Raw genomic sequence first — 13,012 nt, 5'->3', positions numbered from 1 at the left:
GAAATACCATTCTCATTGTATCTCACCCTTTATTTTATGTTTGTCCCCAAAACAGGGAGGATGATGTGTGTTTTGGATTTTTTTCCCCTATATATATATACTCCATGAATGTGGTGTTGCTTTACATGCCTGGCCATTGCAGATTCTTTATATTCTTGCATCAACATTTTTTTTCCCAATGTAGAATCATGAGGTGAAAGCATTTTCTCAATCGACCAACCTACACTAAAGCAAAATATTCTGATGTGATGTCAGTTTAGTGACTTTTTTTTTTTTTTTAAAGCATGGTCGGCTTGGCAATGCAGCATACCAAGCTTGTTTATGTAAGGTATGTGGCACAAAATATTTTGTTGGATGTGAGTAGTGTGTAACAGGTGAGACTGAAACTGGGGTGGTTTTTTTTGTTTTTTTTTTTGTTGTTTGTTTGGTTTTTTTGGTTGATCCAGAACATAAGATGAGAATTGTGTATAATATCTTGGACCATAAAGAACATTATTTGTTGATGTATAACATGCAAAAGTTTAGAGAAATGTCCCTAAAATAACCTTGTACACACTTTTTTAAAAAAAGTCAACATGAATATAAATATAGGGCTTAGTGCTATTCAAAGTCACAAATGTTGAAAATGAACAGCAAAACTAACTGTACATTACTTACACACCATTCCTCATTCATTGCGCCTATCTTTAGCTACTGTTTGGTAAGAACAATTCGCAATCCATTTGTGTTCAAAAGTTCTATTTGTAAACAAGCAAAAAGAATGCTATGGGCATCTCTGCGATAGCAAATTTCAAAACTCAAAGGAATAGAGATGCAGAATTTATACTTTATATTTTTTGGAGAGGTGAACATTTTAAATTTGTTTTGTTTTTGTTTTTTTTTTTACTTTCTCAATACTAAAGTATTTTCATATGCTTTGTCCCACCTTGAAGTACAAAAACAGCAGGTAATCGTTACAAATTTTTACCATTCTTTCTCACAAATGAAGTTGCTATCAAAAAAAAATTCATAAATCTATTCTTAGTAAAATTATTGTGTTGCAGTTTTGACCATATCTGCATGCTGATTAAAATATGTGCTAAAAATTCTGAGTCTTAATTGCTGAATCAGTAAAAATAAATTATTTGGCTGCAAGATAGTTTGCGTGTTAGTCTCAAAAGTAATCACCTATTAAAGAGAACTTAACATTTATTTAAAAAGAGTCCCCTAACATTTATTTAAAAAGAGTCCACTAAAACTATTGTGATGAACTTGCATACTGGTGTTGGTTTCTTACTCCTGTACATACATTCTAATGTTGGTTACACATCCATGCATAATGCTAAGTGAAGTTTATTTATATTTTATTTTTTACAACACAAAGTACCACAGTTGAAATCTGTAAACACAGTTATTCCAATGTGTCGCAAACATTAACACTTGTCTGTACAACTGAAATACTTTTTCAATTTATACATGTTGACTATATTAGCACAAGACTAAGACATGTGCATGATGCACAGAAGCCAAACTCTATTAATGCCTGAAAATATCTTTTGAAAGACTATTCTGAAATTATATGCAATCCAGCCTCAACAAATGTCAAGCCTGTATATATAAGTTCTGGCATGATTCTGGTAAAACAAGTACTGCTCGTGTCTTCTAAATTTTGATAATAAAAGCCCCACAATATTTGCCAATTAAAAAGCTGGCTGTGCATGTGGGAGAGAACAACTGCTTAGGACATAAATAATATAAAAGACACAACAACCCACAGATTCTTGGCAATTTTTCAAACATGCCAACTGAAAGGCATGTTGGATTGAGAGTGAGGTGGAAAGTTCATTTTAAAAAAAAAAACAAAAGTCTTCCATATTGGAAACATCAGATGCACTCAAGATTTCTCTTTTAAGAATAAAACTGAATATACACTGAAAAACCAGCTTCTATTATAATTTGAGGTATATTCTGGACACTGAAACTACTATTGCAAGCGGAAGACCTCTGTTTGTTCTCAATCTGTACAAGAAAAATATGCTGACATGAAGATGAGCTGGAGAAACAACACTGATTGCACAGAATTTGTCATACATTTCAAGTTGCTCATTGTCAATAGGTTGGGAGACCCAGGGGTTTTAAGATTAACTTGTTTATAAATATGCTTTCTGAAGACAGTTGTCTAAATATGAAATATTAAATCTCTAGTAAATTTTTTTACAAATCCTTACAATATTTTTCATCTTTCATGATTGAGACATAAAGCTTACAGCTACAAATCCAGAACACCATACCATGGAAGCAAACAGCTACACGTGATATTCATGTTGCACTAATAATTCCTACTGGTTTACGAAAGCAAAATTATTCACACATCTCAAATCGGTAGCTCCTTTTTTGTTTTTTAACGTTTGAAGCTAACCCAGTAAGTCAAATTTCTTTCTTTGTTATAAATTTTCATAGCCCAACCAAGGATGTGTAGAGGTGGATTGCTGTCTGCCAAGACCAACGCTTAGCCTCTTGTGAAGTGATCCGCTGGTAGTCCCGGCGAGCGATAACAAAGAATGTGAATAAACTTGAAGCGTTCTTGTCTCATGCCTCATTTTAGCAGTTAACTGAAAAAAAATCGTCTGCCAGCAGTCCAGGGATATTAGTTCGTGGCCCAACAAATTAGTTCAGTGTCCAATGCACAATGTCAATTTGTTTTTTAACAAAAGATAGTCCCATGATCTTTAGGTAATAGGAGAATTTAGAGATCCCTCTTGTCTCTGGACCAGCTATTTTATGAAAATACAATCTTAAAATATAACAAAAAACTAAGTATATTACAAACATCAAACTCTCCAAAACTAAACTAAAAGCATGGATGAAAACATCTGAAGGAGTCCTGTCACAAGTTATTCCAGTACAGTGTAATAAATATATTACCTGTGGCATCAATTTGCCGATAAAAACTTAAATAGTTTTCAACTGACTGCATGTCCTAAAAAATGTTACTTCAAGTTTACCAGCTTTTGAGACGAGGGTAAACATTCAATTGCCACTCAGTAAGGACACCAACAGCATCGGTAAAACTAACAGGATCAATGGAGTCTGTTTTCTAGGCTCCCACCTTGTTACCAGTCTCACCTTTTACAATCATAAGCAGCATTTTCAGAAGTACACATTTTCACTTGGAAGAAATTCTCCCCAGGTGAAGCAAACTCGCACCTCAGGATGCGAACAGTATGGTTCACTACTTTTGACTGGCAATAAGGTTAGACAATTTTGCAAATGACAAAAGAGACTGGCCATATAGACCACATAACTGGAAAAATAACCATTACAATGTAGACACCAGGACCACATCATGAGTCTACCGTATCTACTTGAGGTAGTAACTCAGTCATACTAATAAAGGCTGTGAGTTCCACTAGTATATGTACATCACATGTAAACCACCTTGAGTTTTTTTCAGATACTATTTCTTTTGTTTTTATTAAAATATAGGTTTAGAAAAATGAGACAAAAATACAACCTACCGAATAATACTAACTGCAGATCAATTGTACAAATATCAAATAGAAACAATACAAACATCGTTACTGGGAGGAAAAAACTCACTATATTGTATTACAAGAGTTTTGTGGACATAAAGCATTTGTTATGAATCTGTCAAATATAGTTCCCCAATAACATTTTAGTTTTGCTACTTTCTATATGCTGTTCTCTTGTCCCATTATGGAAAGTTTTAGTCATCTTTATCACCCTGGCTCTCTCAGGTGGGTGGTCCAGTGGTGCAATGGTTAATGCATCAATACAAAGACTAGCTATTGCAAGTATTAGATTTTGTCTTTGGCATGCTGTTATTTCTCTGCATGCTGCCCTTGCTTACAGTGCTGGCTGCTTTGCCATGATAAAATCTTAGTTGCTGTAAAACACCCGTTTCCTCCTCCTCTCTCAGGCAAAGACTTATTAACTATAGACACAATTATTTGATGACCTTTGGCAAGTCTTTATGTTGCCATATATTTGAAAATATGAGTCTGATTAAGAGGTCTTGAAAGTCAGGTGAACACTAACTATTGCTTGGGACCTAAGATTTCTCCATCAACAGAGTGTCAGCAAGTTATTTCTAGTCCAGTTACTCAAGTTTACTAAAGTTATTTTTTCTTTCTGCTGATTTTGTCTCAAAAGATATCCACGACTCTTCTTGTGACAGCCTTTAAACCTCAGGTTTGTCTGTTCCTTCATTCAGTACATCACTATGTGATGGATCCATCAACGAACTGGTCAATTGTTGCAGGCTATTTAAGGCATATGTTTTAAAGCTTGGGGAAGTATTTTACAAAGTGTGCCTGCAAAGATGAACTTTTTTTGGTAGGACCTGCTTTCTGCAAAGTAACAGTTTCAACTTTGAACTTTGTTGAGTGCTTTTCCATTTGAATGGCACGTCCATTTTTCTGCCTGATAAAAACATTTTCACTTTTTTGTCCTTCAAGAGCCTCTTTCTCTGAACCATCTGAGAAAGAAAGGGTGCAGTGATTTGTAGGGTAGGTCTAATGAAATATTGTCATTTTCATTGCCACAGGATATTCCAATAGACATGTTTTGGGCAGGAGTGGGCAACAGACATTTTGGGCAGGGGTGGGAAGGAATATGAAGTTGCCATGTCAGTGTGTTTTAATCCCATTTTTGCAATATGAAGGAAATTAAAGGCCATAGGGCACTCTCCCTACACTGTGTCCCAGTGGTGTCAACCCAACATTAGAAACACTGCTTTATGCTGATGTCAAAACTGCATCTGACCTCTTCATTCTATTATCAAACCTCACAACTGCATCTAATCATCTTCATCCTGACATTGTCATTATGCCAACCCTTCAGTAGAAACAAAATGACATTTTAGCCACTTTATCTCAATGTTCCATATCACAATGGTATCTTAGCCAGTTAATTCCAATATCAGACTGTGTTATTATGATGTTTATATCTCACAATATTGGTCATTGTCAAATGCTTTTGGTCTTTTTACCTACCTGTATAAAAAGATACCATATAAATTTCTTCATGTAGCGAAAGCCAAATAACCTGAAAGCTACCTTCATAATATGATGTACCTTCTGACAAATAAAGCCACTTTACAAAAGAAAAATCAATTTATTTGTTAAAAAAGCATTCCTTTTCAAATAAGCTAATGAACAGATAAACAGAAAAATGTCTAAAGATTTATTTAGAATGCTTATCCTCCAGCACTACCTAAGGCAGCAAATATCAATGCTATCCCTACACATGCACAAATATGCATAAACATTAATCGATATTAAAAACAATGGACAATGTACCTGAACAGATCTTAAGCTGCATGCATAATTTCTCACCACCAAGCCTTACAATTTCAAATGCTCAAGTCCCTAATAGCAGTTATTATAAAACGATAAAAAAGAAGACATATGGAACTGAGCGAAAAGTTATCACAATGATGATGGTGACAAAAATGAAGGAGTTAATTAATAACAGATTTCAGAATCCTAACATGTAGATTGACTCTTCCAGACATGAACTTCTTCTATCCCACACCAAAACATGAAGGGTCACATAGTTTAAGTTTTTTTGTTGCATCACCATTCTTTCTCTTGCATTTCATGAGATACAGCAGCATGCTGTAAGTTTTGAAAAACAAGTTTTCTTTTTCAGCCTACGTTAATAAAAGGCAGTAAATTAAGTATCAGAAGTGAAAACATTCTGTTCATTGTTCATGAAAAGTGTCTCAGATGAAAACACACATTAGAAGTTACATTATATCCAGATTTCTGCTTCATAATGCCTTTCTTCTCACCGTCAAATGGCACAGACTGTACAGAAGCTTAGCTGTGAGCAACTTTTGGCCTCGCAGTGACTACATCTTGGGCGATCACAAAGTACTACAGTTAGAATGTCACAGTTTCTGGGTCCCACATCAGCATGCAGTAATGTGACTAGATCCATATTGCTAGCACACAAGTGCTTGTCGCTGCTAGCACCCAGTAGTGTCAAGACAGAATCGCCCTGGAATTGTGATGATTTCTGTTGACAAACCCATCGAGACTGTAGGAGCGGTGAGTACGTGACTTGTGCCAGAACTGCATTTTGTCATCACATACGCTTGACATTGCCTGCAACAACAGAAACATGGACATATGATGAAAACAAAACTAAAAGTTGTAAAGCTTCAATTCTGCATCTGACTGCCGAAATTCTGTAACAATGATTTTTTCATATTATACAGTCCTTCCTTAAATTTTTACTAAAGGATGATAATGTTATAGTGATTAAAGTAATATTCTCACGGTGACCAACCTCAGCTATGTTGCAAGTTAAACATCAAGAACACTTAAATTACGGCAATAGAATGTCTTTACGTTTTATGCAGTTCCAAATAAACAAGAATGAAGAGAAAAAAAAAAAAATCAGCCAAATTAAGCTGAAGTGCAAATATGCAGCATTTATGTCTCCTATTTTCTAAAAGCTCCCTCTTCACCATTTCCCAACACTTTGTATGTGTGTGTGTAAAATTACTCTCCCTTCAAAATGTTCCATTCAATGTTAACACATTTCTTTAAGACAAGATAATCTTACAGACTGGAAAAAAAGGACATACTTCCAGCTTCAGGGCACGATCCTTTGTGAGTGGCTGTGGTGGAATAACCAAATCATGAGCGTCTGCCAACGAACGTAAATGAAAGTAATACTTGGCATAAACACTCGAGGGGACATTTATGTTAAACTGCAGCAGCTCCAGGACTTGACGCTCAAGCTCATTCCTGAAATAAAGTTAGAATCATTCAATGATAACAAACTCCACAAAATCTTTCATTATATACAAGCTGTTCAATCAATGTCTGACTAGATCACAAAGTAATTCAACTTCAAAATTTAAGTATCAATAACTCATAACAATGGGATTTCATACATGTGAAAATGCTCTTATCCTTCAGTTTAAAAAAAATGTGTGTATGTGTAAATGTGTCAAAGTGAAGCCGTTTAAATTCAATTCATATGCTAAAAAGCTGAAAAAATTATTCTTCACATGGTGAAAAAAAGCACGAAACTGGAAGTGGATAAGTAATGAATTTTTTTTAAAAAGTAGAACAAAAAGCACAGAACACTAACATGTCATCCACCTGAATATCCTTCAGAATTTGGCAGAAATCAACATTCCACACAGCCTGGTCATCCCACACTTTAGAAGCAAGGATGATGGCACCCAGCACAAGGCGTTTCCAGTTGCCAGGATGGATGTCAATCTCAGCATAGGTCAGCAGCCGTTCTAAGTACACCTTGTGGCAGCATGGAAATCATGGTTTTGTTGAAAATTTAACCATCTCAGAGATGTACCAACTTATTCAGTTGGTATGAATAGTCATAGGGAAAAAGAAGGGAATATTTTTATCTAAAGTGCTCCTCCCCTTCCCCACTTTTCTCTTGAAAAGGAAGGTATTTCTATCAAAATTCTCAAACTTCCCTGAAAATAACTGTAAATATCACCCACAAGACACATCTACTATGCCAAGTGACAATGTAGTCATAAATTACTAAAATGACAAAGTTATCATTTACTCTAAAACCACATCAAACTTCGCCTCCAACTATCGGGCTAGATAATCTCCAGTATGTATAATTAACATTGCCATTAATTTGAATTCTAAGTTCTGACATCACTAAAGGATGCAGCCACAATGTGGCATGTTTACAAAGCTTTGGCTTAGTAGTGAACCTACAAAAGCAGTGTCCCAACATTTTGTATTGTTCCAGAAAATAGTATCACAATCTCTATCCAAAACACAGGTGAAATTGCCAACATTCTGAGATTTGTATCTTGTGATTTCTAGAGTTATTCTTTCAGATTTTAGAAATTACTATCTAGTTGGTATCTTATGCTGAATTAAAACCCAGTAATATAAAGGTTAACACGTACACTGCTTAAAATCTAAAAAAGTAAAACCTCTCTTTACTGACCAATGTAACAATTGCACACTCAGCTGTCAACTGAGCAGCATTAAACAAGTTCCGTACAAAACGATAGATCAGTTTGTGTTCAGGATCGCGATGACTGTAGTCCTCAGGAACAAGCTCTTTCTGCAAACATGATGTTGAGAACCAATTGTCATTTGAAAAAAAATTTCTATTTGAAGAAAAAAAATTAAAGATGCAAACTGACTTGACTGAGAACTGTAGAAAACAGCATTTTTCACAAATGTACACCGAACTCCAGTCTTTGTGGGGAAATGCACTCTACAAATTCAATTATTATTATTAAATCTTGATGATTAACCCAGTTCTGATCCTGAGATACAAGCCTACAAAATAGCATGTGCAAAAAGATATAAAAACTGCAACATTACAAAAATCCATGGATAGAATTGAATCTTTGTACATGATGATAATCCTTGGAGCATATCTCAAGAAATCAAAAGAGAATTCACCCAGATTTTGAGATATTATTTGCAAAAAGCTTTCTGCCCAGCCAATGAAAACTAATGTTCTAGTACAGTGGTTCTAAAAGTATTTCGGACCGCGGACCACTTTACTTAAGTAAAAATTATGGCGGACCACCAAGGCCTAAAAATCACTCTGTACTATGAATTTCACATTTAAATTGCCGCATTTGTTTCATTACAATTCAAAACTAAATATCCTTTTGTGACAATAATATAGCAATAAGTCGACACAAAACTACCTCATTATTTGTAATTAAAATGTTAATGCGAGGAATGCATCATTTTAAACATCACTTTGCTGACATATGACGACTGTCAGCCGCGGACCACCTGACCACACTTTGAGAACCACTGTTCTAGTAGACCTTGAGGCATTAACAATTTTATCAAACATTAAATTTTATAATGCTGGACATAAATGTAAAACTACCATTAACAAAGAGAAAAGCTCATCGAATAACTGTCAAAATTTTAAAGTCTATCGGGAAAAGAAGGTTCCTCACAGACAATGGGTGCAGCTTTTCATCAAATATTTCCATAACATGGCTTTCAAGTAGTCCTGATTTCCCAGCATTTCTATCACGGTTACGTATATGAAAGTAGATTGCCAGAGCTACTGTTTTGATTGTACTCTTCAGGTTGGGTTGAGACACCGTAGAGTCATCAATAAAGATTGTGGAACAAGAGCTGAACTTCTTCAAATGCCCATATTCATCTACCTGCAGAAGAAAAACAACAAATTTTATTTTCCTGAAACTATTAATAAGTTAGATACAACAGTGAGATCCTGCTTTCCCACCCAGATTTTATACATTTCAGTAGCAAACAGATAATATGGACTTCTCAACACCTATTACCTATTAGCCTCCTAAATATATCCTTCGCATACACTGGTTTTTAACATTTTCGCCTGTAAATTATTATTACCTACAACATAAAGACTTTTCCCCACTAAAATAATATTAAACTTACTTGTATGTTTCAGGCATGATCAACTTCAAACCAGAAGTCTTAAAGGAAAATCAACCAAGAACTTTAAAGAAAACAACATAAGAAAGAAATCTATCCCAAGTTTATAACTGTTACCTTAAATGAACTTACAAATTGAGGACGTCCTTCAGAACTTATTACCAACTGACTGCGTCGTCTCAGTTTATTATCTGAAGAAAATATTACATTCATTGACATAATATTTTCATTCACAAAGTAGCACTTTTGTTTAAGAAATTACCTTGTTATGTGCATTAAGGGCTAACATCCTGTCTCTTAAAAAAAAATCTCCCCTGTACATACAGCTCGAGACAATTTATCACATACAGCTAACAATATTATTGTACAATCAGTGGAAGAATGCTTAGCCATAACTGTTATTTTAAAGTAAATCTATGCTAACAATTTCAATACATCACTATACCAGTCCTAGTCAGGTAACACTGAGCAAAAACTACAAATGAAGTACATGTTGTTAATCTTAATGTGTAAGGAAAAGTGCATGCTCACAGAAATGAGGTAAAACATTCATTGTCTGATCTTTTTAAAAGCAAAATACTGTAAATTTTGGTCTATTGAGCACACCTGTATGTAAGCCACATCCACTTTTTTTTTTTTTTTAAATCTCTACTTTTTACACAAATAAGCCTTGTTGGTTTATAAGCTGCAAATACATACAACTTGAAACCTGCATCATAGAAATTTCATCTCGTTTTCAGCATGATGAGGGTGTGTCTTTTAGCAACTGATCTGAATGCTTCAATTATATCCGGCTTTGATTCGTTAACACTTTAGTGTGGAGCTCATAGAAAATTTAACCGAAATCTGAAAAATCTCCAAACAAGCTGCATTGTTTAGGGCTGGGGGAAAAAGTCACAGGTTACAGTCCGAAATTTACAGTAATAATAATAAAATAAATAAAAATATGATATAAAAATATTTAGATAATGATGACAGTAATAAGGAAGATATTTCACACTCACTTTTCTGAACCTCACTTTCAGACTTTGTTGAAAAGAGAGGTATTGCCTTTGGGTTGTTTGAAGGATCAATATCCATTTCTGTGAAAAAAAAAGGAGATAAACACTTATAAAATTAATAGAATTTTGGAAAAGCTTGAACATTTTACATTTTCAGCAACAGTCCTGCTAACAATGCACTGTGTAAGTGAGAAGACCAATGATCCCCCTTTTACACAAAGCTGCCTTTCGTGTCTAGTCCTGGGTCTGTTATATCACACCAAGATTTGTATAAAAACAAACATTGGCCATAATTTTAAGCACATTAATTCTGGGTCTAAATAGTAAATGAAACATACTATAGTATGCGTACAAGTGTCTCTTTTTAATTATTCACAATATTATTAGTTGTAATATTATAGTACACTCTGAAAGAAAAATATGTTGATTTAAAGGATGCCAAATCTTACATTTATAAACATATTATAACTCATATGCTTGACCTGGAGAAAATTTGATGTTTCAAGCTTAAACAGGCTCATTACATAAGCACATTGAATTTTTTTACCAAAAAGTACATTTGTAAGATTAGTTTCAACATTAAGTCACACATTTTTCCAGGGCTATAATATTAGTAACAGCCCTATGATCCACTAGGGGCTGATAAGAAACAAGAAGAAGAATATTAATAAGTAAATGTTTCATGTGGTACACTTTGTAAAAATGTTGAAATGAGAAGTATGATGCACATCTACTTCATTCAAATAATGCCCAAATACCATTCCAGTACCAAATGCAACTATCTTGTATGTTATTCACTTATTAAATCCATCCTTTATATAACTCTATATGCAATCTAAACAGCTCTTTACAATACTGTGCTGCTTATATACTATTGATAAGTTACACAGAAACAAAATAACTTTTATGTCCTATTTTTTTAATTTTTATAAAATTCTTACATGTACATTTCAACATTTATACCAAATAAGTGAATCTGCTTTCTTGTCTATGATGCATAATACTGACTGTACAAACTCTTAAGTTGACTTTTCATAAGATAATAGATATTGTATGTAAAAGTGAAGTGACTATCTTATGTTTTAAGTAACTACACACTAAGACAAAATAGCATGCTTGAATTATTTGAAGGCACTATCTCTTAAGCTTATGTTATTTAAAACCCTTGATGCATCTACAAAGATATATCATATTTGTAGCAGCATTTTTCGGTCCTTTATCTCGGCAGTATACCCTACTGCATTGTTGGACTGACTGAAACCTGGTGAGATCTAGATCTATGAATGTGGCATAGATGACATTTACAATGACTTTAGATATTATACTGTGATTTGTTTTAGGTAGCTGAGTTTAATTTACACAGAAGTAATTTGGGCGGCTCATGTCTACTGTTTAGGTTGGAGTAATCTGGAGTAGATGACTATTAGTTTGAGTTGCATTTGCATCTATGACAGGAAAACTTGCATTGTTTATCCAGCAGACATGGGTATTTGTCCTATTTATCAGGTAAGGTAGATCTAGCAGGTGACAGTTAACTGCTTCTTTAACCACTAGTACTAAGATAACTTTACATAGATTCTTAAGAAGAAAACAGTACATGTGATAACAAAACCAAATTTTCTACAAACGCTAGATACACATCAATTCTTGGATGCTTGCTTACTCAAACCAAAAGACTGATAAAAGAGCCTAAATTTGTAAGGTCCTGCTTAAAATGTTGATAATAATTTGGTTCAAAAGATACTGGGATTAAAATAATGTATTTTTAACCTAGTGGATGAAATCTGTAATGAAAACTGCAACTGTTTTTGAAAAAAAAAATGCTTTCACATTAACACCCTACTTAACCCTAAACGCGACACAAGGTTCAAAGTGTTCATGTCCCCATGACAAATGGAAAGCAAACAATCGTCATGATGTCTCTTACCTTCTGGTTCACGCTCACTAATATGTTGAGGCACGACTGAAAGTGAGATATTGCTTTGTTGTTGTTGCAGTCCATGGCCTAGCTCTCCAAGATGTTGACCCTGAACTTCTACCTCCGACCGCGACGGCTGATAATTTTCTGCAGTTTTCTTGCCGTGACTCTTAGGGCTGTGGTAAATACAGCAAGACTGTTTGTTCCCCATCCTTTTAATGTCCAGGTCTTTCACCAAACACACGAATCCTGGGAAGAGAGACTACACCCAGCAATTTTTTTTCAGAACATTTCACATCACCCATACGGGTGTTATATGCATGACAGTATAATCGATAAAGATTACATGACTGTTACAATATCCCGCTGCTCAGAGAAATCTGCCACTTTTCAAAAGCCTTGACAGGGTATCGATCTCATTTTGACAACAAGAACAAAGAGTCTGCTACGGTGCTCGTTCAGAAGGTACGGCGCCTGATGCTCCACAAACCATACCAGTCCACACCCCTACTTTCATCGCAATGTCAAGATATTTTCTCGTAAATCAGTTTTCATAGTCCCAAAACCCTATTTCTTAAGTGAAGTCAGACACAAGTTTCTCTTTCCAAAATATTTTATCTTGTCCATAAAGGTACTTGCACCCGGTCTGGAAGCGGAAACGAGGGCTACAATAACACAACTTTTCGTTA

At 34.7% G+C, this 13,012-nt stretch overlaps 1 protein-coding gene across 1 annotated transcript; it reads right to left on the bottom strand.

Annotated features, from left to right (window-relative positions):
• Window positions 1-1,326: 1,326 nt before the first annotated feature.
• LOC112556592 (cyclin-Y-like protein 1) lies at window positions 1,327-12,984 on the bottom strand. The gene is made up of 8 exons (XM_025225781.1): window positions 12,333-12,984; window positions 10,409-10,486; window positions 9,537-9,595; window positions 8,939-9,154; window positions 7,954-8,073; window positions 7,108-7,274; window positions 6,596-6,758; window positions 1,327-6,110 (listed from the first exon to the last, which is right to left on the bottom strand). Exons 1-8 carry the CDS (start codon window positions 12,532-12,534, stop codon window positions 5,988-5,990), a joined length of 1,128 nt encoding a protein of 375 aa, XP_025081566.1. The 5' UTR covers window positions 12,535-12,984; the 3' UTR covers window positions 1,327-5,987.
• Window positions 12,985-13,012: the final 28 nt, after the last annotated feature.

Source organism: Pomacea canaliculata, linkage group LG1 (assembly GCF_003073045.1).
Source record: "Pomacea canaliculata isolate SZHN2017 linkage group LG1, ASM307304v1, whole genome shotgun sequence".
Taxonomy (NCBI): domain Eukaryota; kingdom Metazoa; phylum Mollusca; class Gastropoda; order Architaenioglossa; family Ampullariidae; genus Pomacea; species Pomacea canaliculata.
This window is presented reverse-complemented; position numbering and strand designations above follow the sequence as displayed.

Bases quoted from the DNA above. Each gene is read 5' to 3' on its own strand.
- LOC112556592 (XM_025225781.1), bottom strand. From the start codon at position 12,534: ATGGGGAACAAACAGTCTTGCTGTATTTACCACAGCCCTAAGAGTCAC. The intron at 9,155-9,536 runs GTAAGTTCATTT...TTTCTTCTGCAG, and splicing joins CTGAAGGACGTCCTCAATTT to GTAGATGAATATGGGCATTT. The intron at 8,074-8,938 runs GTGAGGAACCTT...TCATGTTTGCAG, and splicing joins AAAAGCTGCACCCATTGTCT to AAAGAGCTTGTTCCTGAGGA.